The sequence below is a fragment of the Podarcis melisellensis genome, assembly GCF_964234715.1.
Source record: "Podarcis melisellensis genome assembly, chromosome: 1".
NCBI classification, from domain to species: domain Eukaryota; kingdom Metazoa; phylum Chordata; class Lepidosauria; order Squamata; family Lacertidae; genus Podarcis; species Podarcis melisellensis.
The window spans coordinates 21,545,288-21,563,871 of record NC_138528.1 but is presented as its reverse complement, the minus strand read 5'-3'; the positions used below and the strand labels follow the sequence as shown (position 1 = coordinate 21,563,871).

General features: G+C 42.0%; 1 protein-coding gene across 2 annotated transcripts in view; it reads right to left on the bottom strand.

Moving 5' to 3' along the window:
* BTBD7 (BTB domain containing 7) overlaps positions 1–18,584 on the bottom strand; it is a 73,207-nt gene that overhangs the window by 36,116 nt on the left and 18,507 nt on the right. For both annotated transcript variants that reach the window (XR_014168018.1, XM_081909555.1), the window contains exons 2-3: positions 10,844–11,032; positions 2,477–3,556 (exon numbers count right to left, since the gene is read on the bottom strand). Coding sequence is in view for 1 of the 2 variants with exons in the window: in XM_081909555.1 (XP_081765681.1) it covers positions 2,477–3,556; positions 10,844–10,925 (1,162 nt within the window). In the remaining variant the exon portion in view is untranslated. The remainder of the gene's footprint in view (positions 1–2,476; positions 3,557–10,843; positions 11,033–18,584) is intronic.

The following is an 18,584-nucleotide window of genomic DNA, read 5'->3' as shown; positions in this document are numbered from 1 at the left end:
ACTGTAAAATTTCCAAAGGGTTGGTCTGTTGTATCCGAAGCAAACAATACTTTCACCTTAAAGACTAACAATATCACTGAAAAGCCTTTGTGGACCTGGCTTCCACTAAAAAACAAGAATTATGATGATGATGTTCAAGTGAGTTGCCCAAGGCATTTAATATTTTGCATTAATATATATACTAAGCATTTATAGATCATTACAGTGGTACCTCTGGTTAAGAACATAATTCGTTCTGGAGGTCTGTTCTTAACTTGAAACTGTTCTTAACCTGAGGTACCACTTTAGCTAATGGGGCCCCCCACTGCCGCCGCAAGATTTCTGTTCTCATCCTGAAGCAAAGTCCCAAGGGACTACTTCCGGGTTAGCGGAGTCTGTAACCTGAAGCGTTTGTAACCTAAAGTGTTTGTAACCCAAGGTACCAGTGCTTTTCACCACCACCACCACTGCTCAGTCCACCCTCACCACAGAACACCCTCTTTCAAGTAGGATTTGAGTTGTTGCTCACATATTTTGGGTTGAATTCCCGAGCACTGGTCAACTATAACAAGCACATACTTGGAGTATGGCATAATTCCTAATCTGAGTTGTGTATCTAAAGCACTACATGACAAGAGTAATATCCAAACATTCTATACAGAGAACCCTACAGTCATGCATGAACATTGTAATCTCTCCAACTAAAATACAGATTCCCCTCCTACGCCACTCTTGTGCTATAGCAGCAGATCCACTTCTGAAAACATTGTCCAACCTGATGGGGAACCTGCTGTAGCATGATTAAGCCCAAGAACCCTGGAACAGCAATTAACACTGCAATTCACAAGTGCTGTAAAGCAAATATTACCTTCATTTTTCCCCCACTGGCCTATAAAATTTCTTTAAACAGTATACTTTCAACAGGGAAATCCCTCACAAGCTTAAAAAGTTTTCTGATGTTCTAATAATTTTCTGATGTTCTAATAATTTGGATAATTTGAAAGGGAATCATAACTGACATTGAATTTGCATTCCTGAGAATCTACAGACATGTTGGTAGATAATATTCAAAAACATGCAAGGATTTCTGTGAAGGGCTCATGTTTTTAAAATAAAAACAAGTCAGTCCTGATCTTACCCAACACTACTTCTTGGGCCCATGTAAAAAGAGGGGGGAGAAGAGTTTCCAGACTCCTATTTCTTGTTCGAAATAAAGTAATTTAAAAAGAACATGTCAAAACCCGTCAAAGGAAGTGCTGTTTCCACACTGACAGAGCATGGTATGTGCAAGCCCTTGCACAAGTAGTTTTTTTTTTAGAGTGCAAGCCAATGCATATTTACTTCGAAGCAAATCCACTGTGTTCAGTGCAGCTTACTCCCAAGCACACATACTTAGGGTTTGTTTTGGAGGTAGTGGGCCTCCAAAGAGCTGCTAAATCACATGCTAAGCATGCAGAACTTCCCGTGTTTAATCCCTGGTGTCTCTAGATCAGGGGTTGACAAGGTTTACCTCGCCTGGGCTGGTTCACTCCAGCAGAGATCCCTCTATGGGACAGACTGCGTGCGCATGTGAGTGTGCGCACGATTTCCGGCGTCTGCACATGTGCAGATGCAATTTCTGGTGCCGCGGAAGTGAGTCCCCATGGTGCGTCGGTTTAGCGGAGAGACTCGTTGAGCGGGCGGCTCAGTTTGAGGTGGCTTGTGGGCTGGTTAAATGACCCCTGTGGGCTGCTTGTGGCCCATGGGCCTTAGGTTGCTGACCCTTGCTCTAGATAGAGCTGGGAAAACTCTTCCCCGAAACCCTGCAGGGCTGCTGCCAGTTAGTGCAGAAAATATAGAGTTAAATGGACCAATAGGCTGATTTGGAACAAGGTAGCTTCCCATCTTCCATTGGAGGCTGTCGTGTACACATTAGGAATTGTTTAGTTGATTACTCTTTTTATCAGTTGAAGAGCTCCAGCCAGGAATAAAACATATTTGTGAAATTACTTTAAAAACCTGGTGCCATCTTGTAAGAGATAATAACCCTCTCTCTTACACACATATACAAATTGCTCTTAAGTTGGTGCCTGCTGCGACACATGCATGTATGATCTAAATGCAAATAAATTATCCTTTTTTGATAGAAATATTGAGAAATATTGTTTTTCTTCAACTTTATACATATTAAGGCTGCTATCCTATGTACATTTATCTGGGAGCAAATCCCATTAAAGACAGAGCAAATTGCTTCCAAGTAAGAATGAACTTAGTTAATTAATTATACAAGCTTTAATTAAGATTCTTTTAATCAGTTGATAATTCCAATTTTGACAGCATCACTCACAGAAGTTTAACCTTAGACATTTTTGCCTAGCTAGCGTGAGATGGCTATAAGCAAAGCCTTCAATATGCGGAAACTACAGCCAAGAAAACTCTCAACAAGAGACGAACTTAAAATTTGCATTCAGATTCAAGTAGGGCAACAGGTTCTGAAAGGTATAAAATTACTACATACCTTGCGCAAGCATATTGAACTCCAGGAAGAGAGCAATGTGGTAAAGTTCCATAGCTTCTTCAGCCCTTGTCATGTTTGGCTTTCCTGCTACAAGAGCCTGAACTTCGCTTAAACTCCCCACTGAGGGACTGCTGTGCAAAATAGAGAGGTCCACCAAATCTGTGTACATACAGTTTAAAATCACTCTCACGTATTTTTTTGGTATGATAGATTCATCCAGTATAATCCTTGTTGGAGTCCTTAGCGTTCGATCTGTGATTTCTTCACCGGTCCGTATTCTCCGCTGTAGTAGATGTCGAAAAAACGGGGACCGTGATGAAATTATAGCTTTGTGCGCTCTGAGCTCCTCATCTAAGCAGCTCTGACTTCCACCATAAGCTTCAACCAGTTCAGAGTCAGATGAAAAGCAGAGAACCACATCATAGTAACACATGTAGTCCAACAGCCCTCGCATATCAACATCTAAAGAATTTGGTGTTCCAAATTCTTCACTGAGCTGCATAAGGATGTCAACGTTTTGAAATCTCGAGTCCTCCATTCCAAATTCTCCTGTGTACAAGTAGTGTAACAATGCCGAAAACATGGGCAGGTCTATGCCAGCTGTGTTGATATCCATTATAATCTCTGCACCGTACTCTGGTGAAGAAGAAAGTAGGGTCTTAAAAAACGGGCACCTTGCAGCCAAAATTGCACGATGCACAGGGAAGCAAGTCTCTTGAAATATTAGATCAACATCCGTACAGTATTTGAACTCATACAGTTCAGCCATGTCTTTCTGCAACGTTCTGGCTTCTGGTCTTGCCAAACTAGCTTGTAGAGAAAGCTCTTTTAAGGCTAATGTTCCTTCATACTCTTCCACTAACGCATTGACATCTCTAACATCCCAGCCTGAGAGTAGCTCACGCATCTGCTTGGCATGATCGGCAGACCGGCTGGACTTTCGGCGCTTAATAAACTTCTTTTTGAGGGTGGCAAGCCCAGAGCTTTTCTTTTTCTTGTCTTGAGGTTTCTCATGGCCATGGTCAAGGCTATACAGTTTCGATTCACAGCCATAGCCTTGATGAGAATAGGAGGATGTTCCTGAAACAAAAAGGAGAACTGTGTGTGGATCTAATACAGAAAACCCTGAAACACATGGTAGTTAAATGTGTGCAGCAAACATGTTCTATGCTTAAGATAATATTTTTTTCTCTTGCTAAGTGTACTCTTTTAAAAGGTGCATTTTATATTTAACTTCCTTAAGTAATGTTTTCTTTTGAAATATTATTTTTTGTTAACTTTGCTGCATTAAATGTGCATTCTGTAGCTAACCTCCTTTGTAATGCTTTAGTCTGAAATCTTTAAGACAATATTTTAGTTTCCTGTTAATTCTGTTGCTATGAATTTATGTTATATAAAGTGGTACAGAAACGAAATAAACAACAACTAATAGTAATAATAAGAATAATGCTAGTAGTTATACAATTATACTGCACACCTCTAAGCGATCAATAGTATTAAGTGACTTACAATATCGAATTGCCAAAACACAACAATAAAAACAAAAACCTTCTATAAAGGCACAAAGAAGGGCAAAAAAAGTGGACCAAGTCAACAACCGTGAACTCAAAAGCAGTAACATGCACAGGAATAATTTTAAGTTGGCAGTCTTCAACTTGTCAGACCTAGGACCAACACTTAGCCCGAACCTGCAGTTCAGAGACACTTTTTAAAACACTGAATGTTCCCATTTCACTCTCATCAGATCCCCCTCCCCTCTTTCTGCTTCTCTTAAAAAGAAAATAGCATTGGTAATGTTGTCCTGTCTTGGGTCAGAGGGGTACTAACCGATCGGTTAAAGACCAATGCCTTAGACAACAAGAAGATTGAGTTCCCTCCTTTTCACATCAGCTACAAAAAGGAGAACTGGCCTGAAATTATAATCATTTATCTGGAATATGTGACCAAGTGGAAAAATCCCACTTGCTTTCCTGTGGTTTCACTATTTTTATCTATTTTATGTCTGTTCATTATCCTGTTTCTGAGGACTATCCATGTTTGCTAGTCATATACAGTCTTCTGGAAAGCCAGTACAGTGAGATATCTTACAAAGGATACCTTTTTTATTTATTTTAAAGATAACTGCATCCTGCTTGCATCATTTATCACAGAGATAAGTGGCTCCACAAGACAGATGATTACTGGGATTGGCCTTGCAGGGCAAATTTGACAGGCAAGCAGGCAATCACATGCCATTATAGTGGTACATAACTGCCAGGTGGGCACCACTGCCCACCTCTCAATATCCTTTGCATGGGATTTCCATGCACCCTGGTTGTCTGGCTCGTGCGAACCTGCAACTGCTGCAAAGCTGTTCTGCTGACTGTAAAGGGATTGAAGACAGCTTCTGCAGTCCCATGTGAGCCTCTGGAGCCTGAAACAGACGTGTGGGTGGGGCTGTTGGAAAGCCCTTTGCCAAACCACTCTTTGAAGCAGTGCCCCCCTCCTTTTAACATCACTCAAGCAATGCTTAAAAGGAGGAAGACTGCTTCAAACAGCAATAATAATAATAATAATAATAATAATAATAATAATAATAATAATTTATACCCCGCCCATCTGGCTGAGTTTCCCCAGCCACTCTGGGCGGCTCCCAATCAGTGTTAAAAACAGTACAGCATTACATATTAAAAACTTCCCTGAACAGGGCTGCCTTAAGATGTCTTCTGAATGTCAGGTAATTCTTTATCTCTTTGACATCTGATGGGAGGGCGTTCCACAGGGCGGGCGCCACTACCGAGAAGGCCCTCTGTCTGGTTCCCTGTAGCCTCACTTCTCGCAATGAGGGAACCGCCAGAAGGCCCTCGGCGCTGGATCTCAGTGTCCGGGCTGAACGATGGGGGTGGAGACGCTCCTTCAGGTATACAGGACCGAGGCCGTTTAGGGCTTTAAAGGTCAGCACCAACACTTTGAATCGTGCTCGGAAACGTACTGGGAGCCAATGCAGATCTCTCAGAACCGGTGTTATGTGGTCCCGGCGGCCACTCCCAGTCACCAGTCTAGCTGCCGCATTCTGGATTAATTGCAGTTTCCGGGTCACCTTCAAAGGTAGCCCCACGTAGAGCGCATTGCAGTAGTCCAAGCGTGAGATAACTAGAGCATGCACCACTCTGGCGAGACAGTCCGCGGGGAGGTAGGGTCTTAGCCTGCGTACCAGGTGGAGCTGGTAGACAGCTGCCCTGGACACAGAGTTAACCTGCGCCTCCATGGACAGCTGTGAGTCCAAAATGACTCCCAGGCTGCGCACCTGGTCCTTCAGGGGCACAGTTATCCCATTCAGGACCAGGGAATCCTCCACACCAGCCCGCCTCCTGTCCCCCCAAAACAGTACTTCTGTCTTGTCAGGATTCAACCTCAATCTGTTAGCCGCCATCCAACCTCCAACCACCTCCAGGCACTCACACAGGACCTTCACCGCCTTCACTGGTTCTGATTTAAAGGAGAGGTAGAGCTGGGTGTCATCTGCATACTGATGAACACCCAGTCCAAAACCCCTGATGATCTCTCCCAGTGGCTTCATATAGATATTAAAAAGCATGGGGGAGAGGACAGAACCCTGAGGCACCCCACAAGTGAGAGCCCAGGGGTCTGAAGACTCACCCCCCCACACCACTTTCTGGACATGGCCCAGGAGGAAGGAGCGGAACCACTGTATGACAGCGCCCCCAGCTCCCAGCCCCTCTAGACGGTCCAGAAGGATGTTATGGTCGATGGTGTCAAAGGCCGCTGAGAGATCCAGCAGAACTAGGAAACAGCTCTCACCTTTGTCCCTAGCCCGCCGGAGATCATCAACCAGCGCGACCAAGGCAGTTTCAGTCCCATGGTGAGGCCTGAATCCCGATTGGAAGGGATCCAAATGGTCCATTTCCTCCAGGCGTGCTTGGAGTTGTTCAGCAACCACCCGCTCAATCACCTTGCCCAAGAATGGCAGATTTGAGCCTGGGCGATAGTTGGCCAAATTGGCTGGGTCTAAAGATGTTTTTTTAAGAAGCGGTTTAATGACCGCCTCTTTCAGCGGGTCTGGGAAGGCTCCCTCACAGAGGGAAGCATTCACCACCCCGCAGAGCCCATCGCCCAGCCCTTCCCGGCTCGCTTTTATCAGCCAGGATGGGCAAGGATCAAGGAGACAGGTGGTCGGTTTCACTCATCCAAGCAGCCTGTCCACATCCTCGGAGGTAACAGATTGGAATTGATCCCATGTAACAGGACCAGACCATGGTATCATGGCCTTTAAGACAATCCCCACACTTCCACATGAGCCTGCGAAGACTCACACAGGAGCCTTAAGACACTTGGCAGAAGTGGTCTTTGTAGAAGTTCCATGCTTCTCCTTTAAGAGAGCATTGGTGGGGAGAAGAGAAAGAAGCCATGTACAGGCTCCTTTGTCTTCTCACCTGCCCTCTTCCTTAAATGAGGACACAGGTGATGTAAGCTGATGGGCAGGTGGTTTGAGGAAAACGACTTTGTGGGACAAATTGGACTCCCCGTCAGGATATCAGCTTGCAGACCAATTCAGAACCTTCTTCTATGCACATAATCTTCTGGGTAAGCCTAGCATCTAAAAATCTGAGGCTCATTCTTAAGAATGTTATGGTAAAAGTAAAGGGACCCCTGACGTTTAAATCCAGTTATGGACGACTCTGGGGTTGCGGCGCTCATCTCGCTTTACTGGCCAAGGGAGGTAGCACCTAACAATGTGAAATGTTTGTAGTCCCATCACAGACATAGAAAGCACTTCTGTCTTAAACTGTTTGTACCTCAAGGCAAACTGGCGCGTATTTATGTAACTACATCTATATCTATTAAATTGATGCCATGCTCTTCCTCATGCAAAGGTTTCATTCAACTTTTATATTGCTTTTCACGCTCTTGTGCTTTTTCGTAAGTATCATATACTTGGCCCAAGTATAACACAGAGTTTTAATCCACTAGCAGATACTACTTTTCTTAGCTGCCACTGCCTTATGGTGTCTTGGATAGGCCACAAAACAAAAACAGAAGGCATGAGAAGCAAGGTCTCTGGCCCTGTCTCATCTAACCAAGTTTCTGAGCTCTCTTGCTGATCTGGGCATGAAGCCAAGAGCATAATCAAGCAGTCTTAAGATGACTGTGTTAACAACATAGGTGAAATCTAATACTGATAACTAGTCAGTAAGAACTCTTTAAAATAAATAGATTATATTAGATTGAAGTACATAGGAACAACATAAAAAACAACCCTCACTTAGGCAAAATCCTTCCTCTGGTGGATAATACTACTGAGCAGGAGACATAAGCTTGTAAGTTCCAAAACGTTAATTTTTCTAAACTATTTCAGATATGGAGCAAACCAAAAGGTGCCTGGCTCATGGGATCAAAAAAGAAAGCACCCTCCCCCATGATACACTTTGTTTAAAACAAAGTGTAGATGATGTGACAAAATTGTTGCTCCACCCCTACAAAATGAACCAATAATTATTGCTAGGGGGAGGTCATGTGAAACGCCAATCAAGACTAGGCAAGTCAGGGATGACATCATATGCAATCAAGTCTCCTGAAGTTTGTCCTGCAGCAGCTATTACCATTTAAATGGATGAGTCCAGGACAGAACATGTTTAGAGGATGCCCTGCCAGGGAACAAATTAACATATAACAAATCAACATTTCCACCTGGGAGGTCCAGGAGGATGGGTCAGCTGTGTGACAAAGAGGATTAGGTTACACTAATCTGCAAGCTTTATGATGGAGGGTGTGCTGAATCTCGGCAACATAATGTTATGTTGCAACAGTTTCATTGTTTCACAGAAGGCATGAAACAAATCTGCTTTGCTTACGTATAAAATCCTACATAGATATACTTGTTCTATTTTAATTAAGGGCCAAGAAAGCAACTCAACAACAATTCTTACATTTCCATAGAACAATACTTTTGGGGCTGTCCTGAAATCCATTTTAAAGATACTCTGCAAGTTCATTATAATTACTTTCAGTACCCTCTTAATATGGATTTGCATTCAGACTCTTCCCTGTTCAATTCCACAAGTTGGTTGTAACTTTCTAAAGGAAAGCTTGAAAAAGAAGCCCAACCCTGCCTTGTCCCTGCTATACACACCTGGGGCCATTTTACCATGGATCCTAAAAGGCAGTTCAAACAAAAAAGATCTAACTTGACTTTCAAAAAATGCTCCAGAGAAAAGTGAACAAAAACCAGGCTTGCTGCAAGTTGGAAATATTAAAGTAGTAATTGAGGCTTCAAGGGAAGCCTCCAAAGGACTTAGGGTTAATTAATACCCAAGATTTACCTTGAGCAAGAACAATCTTGCTATTAAGTCTGATGGGCTAACAATGAGACGTTATTTTAACAGTGTACTTATTCCAAGTTTGTGCCAGAGGCAAAACCTGACAAAATCATGGAGTTCAAACACCAAACTTGCAGGAAGCCTAGTTTCTAATTCTGAAATCTGCAGTCTCCTACCAGTTTCCAGCCCCACAGTGTCGGGGGGGGGGGTGGAAACTCATTTTTGTTAAGTGTGTTCTCCTTATCTGATCTGGCCTTTTATTTTGTGGCAGCCGAGAGAAAAATGTTATCCATGAGAAACTGACTTGCAAAACACTTTGAACTTTAGAACAACTTCCACATGCCACAGCCGAGCAAATTGTATTTTAAGGGGTAGCTGATTGCCCAATAAAGCTAAAGTGACCCTTGTTCACTCCTATTACTAATGCACATATACTTTACTTACAGTAGGACTTGGGATTGTGCCAGCCCACCCTGCTGCTTGCTTATGAGCCTAGATGTAACATGCATGTGGAACTTACAACAATAGAATGATATATCTCTAGGATCAAAAATCTGTTGTTGTATCCAATGCCATCCAAGTGAGGACACATGTGCAAGGGGAATTTACTGCCCCTAGACAGGAGACTCACAGCATATTTGGATGTGGGCAGAAGGTTGCTTGTGGGAGAAACTGAAAATCAGGTCGAGGCAGCACCATTAACACACTGTTGAAACTGGTAGAAGGGCAAGATGAAAACTAGATTCACAGAAGAAACAAGGAACGAGGTAAAAAACAACAACACGGATCCAGGTTTGACATAACAATAAGCACTGGATTATTGTTACATGCATAAGCCTTTGTCTCATGCATCCCATGTTCTCCTTTGGCATAGCCTTAAGGAGACTGGGAATTTTTACTTCTGATTTCAATTAGCCACAGCTTAGCATTATGGCCACATTCTAAACTGTGGATGGTGTTAACTATGGTTAGTTGCAACAAGATAGCTGCATAACCCATGTCTTGAAGCTGGCGTGTTTCAGCTAACCGTAGTTAAGAAGGCCAATGGGTTTGTCAGGCTTCAGACATCACAACAAGTGTGGCTGGTTTAAAAGAGATGTGAAAACTTCCATACACCTTCCTAGTGCCTGAGGGGAGGAGCTAGTGAGGGAGTCTGGGAGAGGCTAGGCATGCTCTCTTAACATTGAGACCATTGTCACCTTGTATGCACACTTTTTGATTTTGCCATCCAGGGAGTCTGAATAAGTACTACGATGCATTTAATTCAAGGTAAGTATTCCAAATGTTATAATTACAAAGTACATCCAAAAGAGATAAAAACACATTTTGCCATGGTAGTTACCAATTATGAACATATTAGACCAGTTCTTTTTCACTTTGGTTGCCTCCAGATTGAGTTCTGGGGCCAAATCAAAGTGCTATTTTTTACTCATTAAACCTGCATGGCTTGGTATTTTCCTATATAAATCTAACATCATCAGTGAATGCCCTTCGTCAAATACCTCTTAATCCTATTTAGAGATTGGCTGCACAAGCAGAGAATCTTCACTACTGTTCCCCCCCCCCCCCAATTATAGGATGCTCTCCCTAACCCTACATTTAAAAAAATACGGTGCCTAATACTTTGCACAGCCTTGATGAGGTTTTGATGTTTAATGGTTGAATAACCTTAATTTAGTGCCAAAAAGAATTTTAATCTCTGCTGGTTGGATGCATGTTTTAACCTTATAAGACTGTTATTTTGCTTTTATGTCAGTGGATATGCTTAGAGTTACATTGTACTGCCCTGGTTGTTGGCTTTTAGTGTTTACTTGAGTCTATTTATGATTTTGTTAAGTCCTTTTATTTGCTCATTGCTCAGAGAACATTGTTACAGAATGACTCATAAATGTAATAAATGGAAATTGTGTGAACCCACAAAGTTCACAGTATCCTAGTATCTTAGATCTATATAACTTGCTAGTCTTCCTTTCTTCCTTTCTTTTTTTTACAGATATCACAAGAAAACCTATGCCCTGGAAATAAAAACTTAAAGACAGGAGAAACTTACCTATGAATGTCTGTTGTGCCTGAGAATTTCCCCCTACCCTTGGGGAACACGAATGAGGGTAGTTTGAAGCATTAGCACCCATTTTCTTCAGTCACTCAGGCATTCCACTGGCTGGCTCATCAGCACACAGTTCCATAATCCATTATAAAACTTCAAGACATGGCTCAGGTAGGTTCTTTGCCTCCATTTCTGAACAACAAAAAAATAATAATAATCATAATCACTGCTGTCTTCCCAAGTACACAGCTGTACTTAATACTGTACTTAATTCAGTAAGAGAACATTCATTATGACAAATGCCTGAGTGAGAAAAACCCATTTAGAATGCAAAAGCAAAATCAGCAGTGCTGCTACAGTTTAAGAGATTGGTAGCCCAATGTTATGCATGTTTGCTTGGAAGTAAATCCCACTGTATTCAGTGGGGAATAGTGCAGCTTTAAAATGTTTAAAATGTTTTCACACATTACATTTAAACCACAGCATTTAAATAAATGCAAAATCTGTGGTAGCCAATATGGACATTTTCAAGACAATCCTATTTCCCAGCTCAATGGATGGCCTTAGGTGAGCCACTATTTGCGTCAGCTTAACCCAACACGGGATTGCCATGCAGGACCTTAAGTGGCTTGGAGAAAAGTTGGGTTCCATGTTCAAAATTAGCCAGGTGCTTTTTGCTACCGGTGTGGGTCCAACTGCAAATACATGGAGATTTCTGGGTGCCAGGTTAGCGACCAAGGTTTAAAAACCTCTGCCTTACTCCATAGTTAATACCATTTCCACTGTGTGTGTTTCTCCCTCTTGCATACTGGGACATGTACATTGTTGTAACAGCAAGCTACAGTCAAGCAATAGAAACCATAGAATGATGGAATTGTAACATTGGAAGGGATCACGAGGGTCATTTAATCCAACCACCTGGTGAATAGATATTCTGTTGGGGCAACCACAATCTAGATTCAAGGTGCTGTTTGGCGCCTAGTTTATATACACCCGAGTTTCTAACTGGTTGGGTTATAAAGGCAATAAAGTGCTGTATATGAGGGTTCTTACCGCACACTCTCCTTGTGCTGAAAATATGCCATCATCTAATACCAACTTATCTGTTCAACTCAGGCCCTCCTGGGCCTTTGATGATGCTATCCCAGCTTTAATTGTTGTTTAGATGTACATTTTTATATTCTTAATGGCATTTGAGAAAAACTCACTTCCTATAAATGTTTCAGATGTGCAGATATAGTGGTCACATAGAGGAGGGAGAAAGGTTGTTTTCTGCTGCTCCAGAGAAGCGGACACGGAGTAATGGATCCAAATTACAAGAAAGAAGATTCCACCTAAACATTAGGAAGAACTTCCTGACAGTAAGAGCTGTTCGTAGTGGAATTTGCTGCCAAGGAGTGTGGTGGAGTCTCCTTCTTTGGAGGTCTTTAAGCAGAGGCTTGACAACCATATGTCAGGAGTGCTCTGATGGTGTTTCCTGCTTGGCAGGGGGTTGGACTCGATGGCCCTTGTGGTCTCTTCCAACTCTATGATTCTATGATTCTATGGTTTTATGCAACTCATGAGCACACAAAAAGCGCTGTTGAAAATCTATCTATCTATCATCTATCTATCTATCTATCTATCTATCTATCTATCTATCTATCTATCTATCATCTATCACCCGTCCTTCACCCCAAGGTCTAGGGCAGGTTTCAACATTAAAAACCATTAAAAACAACTTGCACCCATATAAATAAGAGGGTCCTAAAAATATACACCTTCGGAACAAGTATTGGACTACTGTAATCTGCTCTATAGGGGGCAGCAGCTCCTAGGCTTTGATCAAAAGCTGCAACTGGTGCCAGATGCTGGGGCCAAGAAAGCTGTTAGTACACTATACCCTTGGGTTCAAATCCGCATGATGAGGTGAGCTCCTATTGCTCTGTCCCATTGCTCTGCCAACCTAGCAGTTCAAAAGCACACCGGTGCAAGTAGATAAATAGGTACCGCTGCAGTGGGATGATAAACAGTGTTTCTGTGCGTTCTGGCACTCATCACGGTGCCCCATTGCGCCGGAAGCGGTTTAGTCATGCTGGTCACATGACCTGGAAAGCTGTCTGTGGACAAACACTGGCTCCCTTGGCCTAAAGCGAGATGAGCGCTGCCTAAAGCGAGATGAGCGCTGCACTCCATAGTCCAGGGGTCCTTTCCCTTTTTACCTTTACCCTTTTCTGATTGGCAGTTTGCACTGGTTGCCAATTTGCTTGTGAACCAAGTTTATGGTTCTGGTATTGACTTATAAAGCTCAAAATAACTTGAGACCCCATTATCTAAGGCAATGCATTATCCCACCTGAACCTGCCAAGCCACTCAAATCTTCAGAGGGACCCCTCCTGGAAGTGCCTCAGCCTGCTCTACTTGACCAGGCATCAAACCAGGAAAAGGGCTCTCTCTGCAGCGGTGCCTGCATTATAGAACAGTCTCCCCACAGGGACCAGGCAGGCACCTCGGTAACATATTTCTGATGGCAATTAAAAACACTTTTGTTCACCTAGGAATTTGTGGATTGGGAATTGCTGGCTCTATTTATTGTGCTTGTGCAACTTATTTGGTATATTCTGTTTTGTTTTAACCTAACATTGTTGATCAACCTGTATGCTGCTTTGGTAAACCACATGAAAAGCAGTATAGAAGTATTTTCAGAAATAAATAAAGAGTAGAGATGCGTGTGGTTGTAAGTCAATGTAACTGAGTTGTGATATGTAAACCTACAAAATGAGATGTGCTGCATGTAGGATCTTGTATGTGAAGCAATGGAGGCACTCCCTTCCCTGTAGCGCTTTTGAGTCTAATAAAAAACTGGGTGTGTGAGAGTGAGTAAAACAGCAGACAGATCTTGAGACACTGTGCTGCTCTGGCCACATGACCCCAGTAACCCAAGCCATGCACATGGGCAAGTAGGAACTCTCTTTGACAAAGGGTCACCACTTTTTGTTGGCTCCTGTCTGCAAAGAAAAACAGTTACAGCTATCTACTTAGGTTCAATTAAAATGGACCATGGTCAGCAATGCTGTGAAGGGGACAAGATCAAATGGACTTGTTCCAGAAAAACATGTTTTACCTTTCTCAAATTGCAACATACCATACTGCATCATAAGCAGTGCATTATGCCTCCACAACCACAGGGGCCAATCTTTTTTCTTATCTGTGGGGTACATTTGGCTGAAATGAAACCATTCCTTTTACAAATTAACAGTTCTGCATGAATCTAAGGGAAATTTCCATAAGATCATGATTCGCTGGAACTTGGCCCAACTAGCATGAGCAAAAAACACCCAGCAATAAGCAACTGGTGTTGGAAATGTAAAACTTTCACATGATTGGGAATGCGCAATAATTAAAATATTTTGGGAGCCTGCACTAACAGAAATAAAGAACATCCTTTGTCAGAGCTCCGCAGAGACCCTTTTGCAACAGTATCTGGATACTGCAAAAGACTAATTTCAAAAGACAACCAAGAAACAGTAACATCAGCAAAGATTGAAAGTGGAAAAATTCCCTACGCTGTCAATAAATTCCTGGCTCTCCAGAGTTTAGGAAATGGGTTATATGTCTAAGCTTGTAAACTTAAAAGTAAGAGAAGGAAGGCAGATAGAAGACAACTTCTTTGTATTTTATTGGAATAACGAAGGGCAAGAACAAACAAATGCATATACAGTAAATTGTTAGGAGACGTTTTGAAACATGAAACTTTGCTTTTATAGCAGATTTTCATTTACTCTTTCACTCTAAATGACTGACAAGAGTGCAATACAAAATATCTTAACATATATACCTCAATTTACACAACTGATACTTATCAGTTATAAATAGGGTCAGTTCAGTATCCAATACATTAATTTTTTTTAAGATTAAGTACAGTATTGTCTCATGTACAGATAATTTATATAATACTATTTTATGAATATTCTTTTTCTTTGATCTTTTTGAATAACAAATAAAAACATACTTCTTTGCTAGGGCAGGTTTAGAACTGAGTCCTGGCATTGTGCAATTTTCATTTTTATGGCTCCACCATGAGGGTTTGCTTCTGATGCAACACTGCAAACAGACAGGAATATAATAATATTGGAAGCTGCCTTATACCAGGACAGTCTATTTGTCCACCTAGCCAAGTATTCTCTACTCTGACTGATAGCTACTCTCCAGGGTCTTAAGAGGAGGTCTTTCCAATCAGCTGATACTTTTAACTGCAGATGCCAGGGTCTGAAGTTGAGACCTTGTGCAGGCACAGCGTGTGTTGCACCACTGAGCGATTCCACACACTTAACTAATACTGTACCCTCTTTTCAGCATAAGCCATAAAGTACCTTATTTTTATCCTTTCACTTGTCATTTAAAAACCCTAAATTCCAGGGGCAGGTCACATCTGTTTACATCTTGCCCCTGTTCCTGCACTGCCAACTACCCTAGTTATTTCTATGGCTACTGCGTCTGCAGGAAACCTCATGACCAGAAGCTCAGATGTAGCTAGACCAGTTATTTAGAGCTGTGTACACATTCGGGCCTAAGAAGTCTCTTCAGGCTCAGAAGGCAATGCGGGTACATAACAACGGCTGCTGAGGCTAGCATGCAGTACAAAAGCTCTGACATGGCTAGTGTGAGTATAAATACCAACTGCAATGGCTTCTGCCCATTTCCTAGTCGATAAGATCAGTACTTTATGCCTGTTGGACTTTAGACTCACCCTCAATCCTTCATCCTACCTCCAGCAACTGATCTCAGAGCTCAAGTCCTGGGAAGGCAGCTCACAGCCAGACCTCCCATTAGGTAGAATGAGATTCTTGCCTCAGGCTGCTGATTTTGGGTGTCATGAAAGGGCATTATTTAATCTATTTTTACTGCCAGAGAGAGAGGTGCTTCTGGGATTTTTTTTACCTGAAATGCCAAAGTAGCTTGACCAGCCTTGGTTGGGTACTATGCACCTTGACTGGGGGAGGACATCATTTACTGCTCCATTGTAGAAAGAAATATGTATTGAACCACCCCTGCCAGGCTCTGCGAAGACATGGGAGGCTAGAGCATCAGTTGGCATGGAGACATACAAAAGATGTTTAGTTTTAGTTTTAACTAGCGTTTAGTTTTAACTTACAACTAAATTCACTGTTGTAACCTCTATTTCATACAGGTGGTAATTCCTTTTGCCATTTTGAAAAGATGGGTTTTTCCCCCTCTTGCTAAATAAAGAATAGGAGTTCCCCCATTAAACATGGTTAGTTTGAGAAAAACTCCCAAGCTAATGACTCAACTATGCTCTTGCCCCTTCTCTGGATGGAATAAATCAACACAGTCAGTTAGCATTATCACCGCTACAGTCTGGATACTTTAAAAAGGAGCAAAGGTGAAAGGCTACTCAACTCAATGCTCTTCTTACAAGGATCTCTTATGTGTGCCGGATGAGCTGATCCTCTCCCCCCTTGCACAGTTATTTCAATGGTGATAAAAGACCCGTGAAAAAACACACTGATAACTGCCTTGCGAGATCAAGGTCCATCTAGCCCAGTCACTAAACAATGTTAATATACCAGAGTGAATTCGTCACTGTCACATAAGCAATAGCTACAATTCCTGTGGCAATTAGGAAAATACGTCCATGGCCAAAGTTATTCACTAACCAGTCCCTGATGTTATATAGCAGCGCTATAACAATATACAGAAAGCTTGCCTTAAAGTGGCTATTCACTAATGTGGTGAGCAATTCTTCAGAGAAACTCGCCAGACACACAGCTTAGACTAGGGGTTCACTTTCCCCTCTGTCACCCCATGACATGATAAGGGTGACAAGAGGATATAGCTGCAGGAATCACTCATACTGTTACACTGAGGTTTTTTGGCAAGGGGCTCAGTACAACAAAGAAATTCTGCATTCCTCCCCAGCTTCAAGTTAGAGATGTGGATTGCGCTGGCCATTTTGGCAGCCAGCAGCTTACCACCCCTCAAACAAAATCCTGCCTTTCCTTCTGCATTACCCTTGGTTGGCCAGCAGGAACACAAGCTCATGCTGCCTTCCCTCAGTTCATGGACTAAGCTAAGGCAGCAAGTTCATGGACATTTATTTGGGAGTAAGCCCCATTGAACACAGTGAGGCTTAGGTTCAAGATGAGCATCTTGGCTCAACTATTAAGGCCAGCCAGAATTTGTGTAACCCAGCTTTTGACATACAGTACTATAAATGGAGATAAACACCAAAATTTGCATCTACCTAACTGTAAAGTGGCCTTCAGCCCTGGTTCCAAAATCCCTGCTCCAAAGTTATCATTTATCACACATCAACACTGGAAAAATGAAATGTGCTTGATCACCTAGAAATGCAACAGCAGCACCCAGGAATTTTGACCATTTACTCAATTCTATGTGCAGTGTAATGCTGGCAGCATAAAAAAAAATTCCAAAGAGTACTGAAGCCAAGGAATCTGAAATATTTCTTGAGCCCTAGCATCCATGTTTAAAAGTTATCCTCCTTCCGTTCTTCAGTTTTGGGAAGAACATAAAATCACAGCTAGTACCTTTCCATTGATTTCCAAGATGATGGTTATATACCCAACATTTTAGCTCACTTTTACTGCTAACTGAAACATGAGGAAGTGCCAATTCCTCCCAAACAAATACAATACTCAGCACATAACAAATGTACATGCTTCGTGCCACAAAAAATATGCAAATTACTCTCCCACAAATTTTTAACAGCTTTTCAGTGTGGTACTTTAAAAAAATTAGTTGCATGCAAAACAGCAGAAATCTCTATTTGGGGAAGATGAATTTAAATAAGAAAGACAAACTGTAATATGTCACCACCTAGGTCTGCAATACAGCAAACATCTCAGGTTCCCACCATTCCACAACTTTAGAATGTCTAAGGAAACTGGCAATAATCTGAGGCATCTGGGCTTATAGCCAGGAGTCCCCAGCCTAACAAAAGCTCTGTGTACAACTGGGCTTTGGGTAACAGCCATGCTTTTGTATACAAGTTTCCTCTCAACACCAGCATTTTCATACTATTTTCCACTAGGACTTCAAAGTGATTAAATGACAAGGTGCAAAACAAAAAATGAATATTGTGCAGCCAAATACTTCAAACTTCTGTTTCTTCCCAAAATGGGTATTCTCAGAAGAATAATGAAACAGCCAAATCTTCAGAGTATGCAAAGCCTGTTAATGTGTGAACTAATGTTATTTAGACAGATTGGCTTTTAATGTTATAATAATGTGAGAGTCAAAAAGGGAGAGAGGGAAAAGTAATCCAGATACACTACACGAGATCGTAAATTGCAAAACCTTTTCCTGTTATTAACTTGTTTTGAGAAATTACAAAACAAAAAACAAGCACGGTGTTCTTCTAGCAGACTATATCCATTATAATAGCTCTGCAAACCTTACATTTTCCCATACACATACACAGCTTTGCTTGTTGCTGTGTACATATAATACAACACAAATTGGCCAATACAGGGGTGTCACAGAAGGGTAAAGCCCAACAGGACAAGACCCTAGGACAAGGGTCAGATCTACCATTCTTGCTTCCTCCATGGTTCAGAGCTTGGAGAAAAAAGCTGCAAGTGTATTGTAGATGGCCATCAACTTGGATGCCTTTAAGAGAGGATTAGCCAAAACTCAAGGACAAGGAAATCAAGACCTCCTCGTCATCACAATGGTTATGCTTTACCTCCAATATCAGAGGCAGTGTGCCTCTAAATACTAGTTG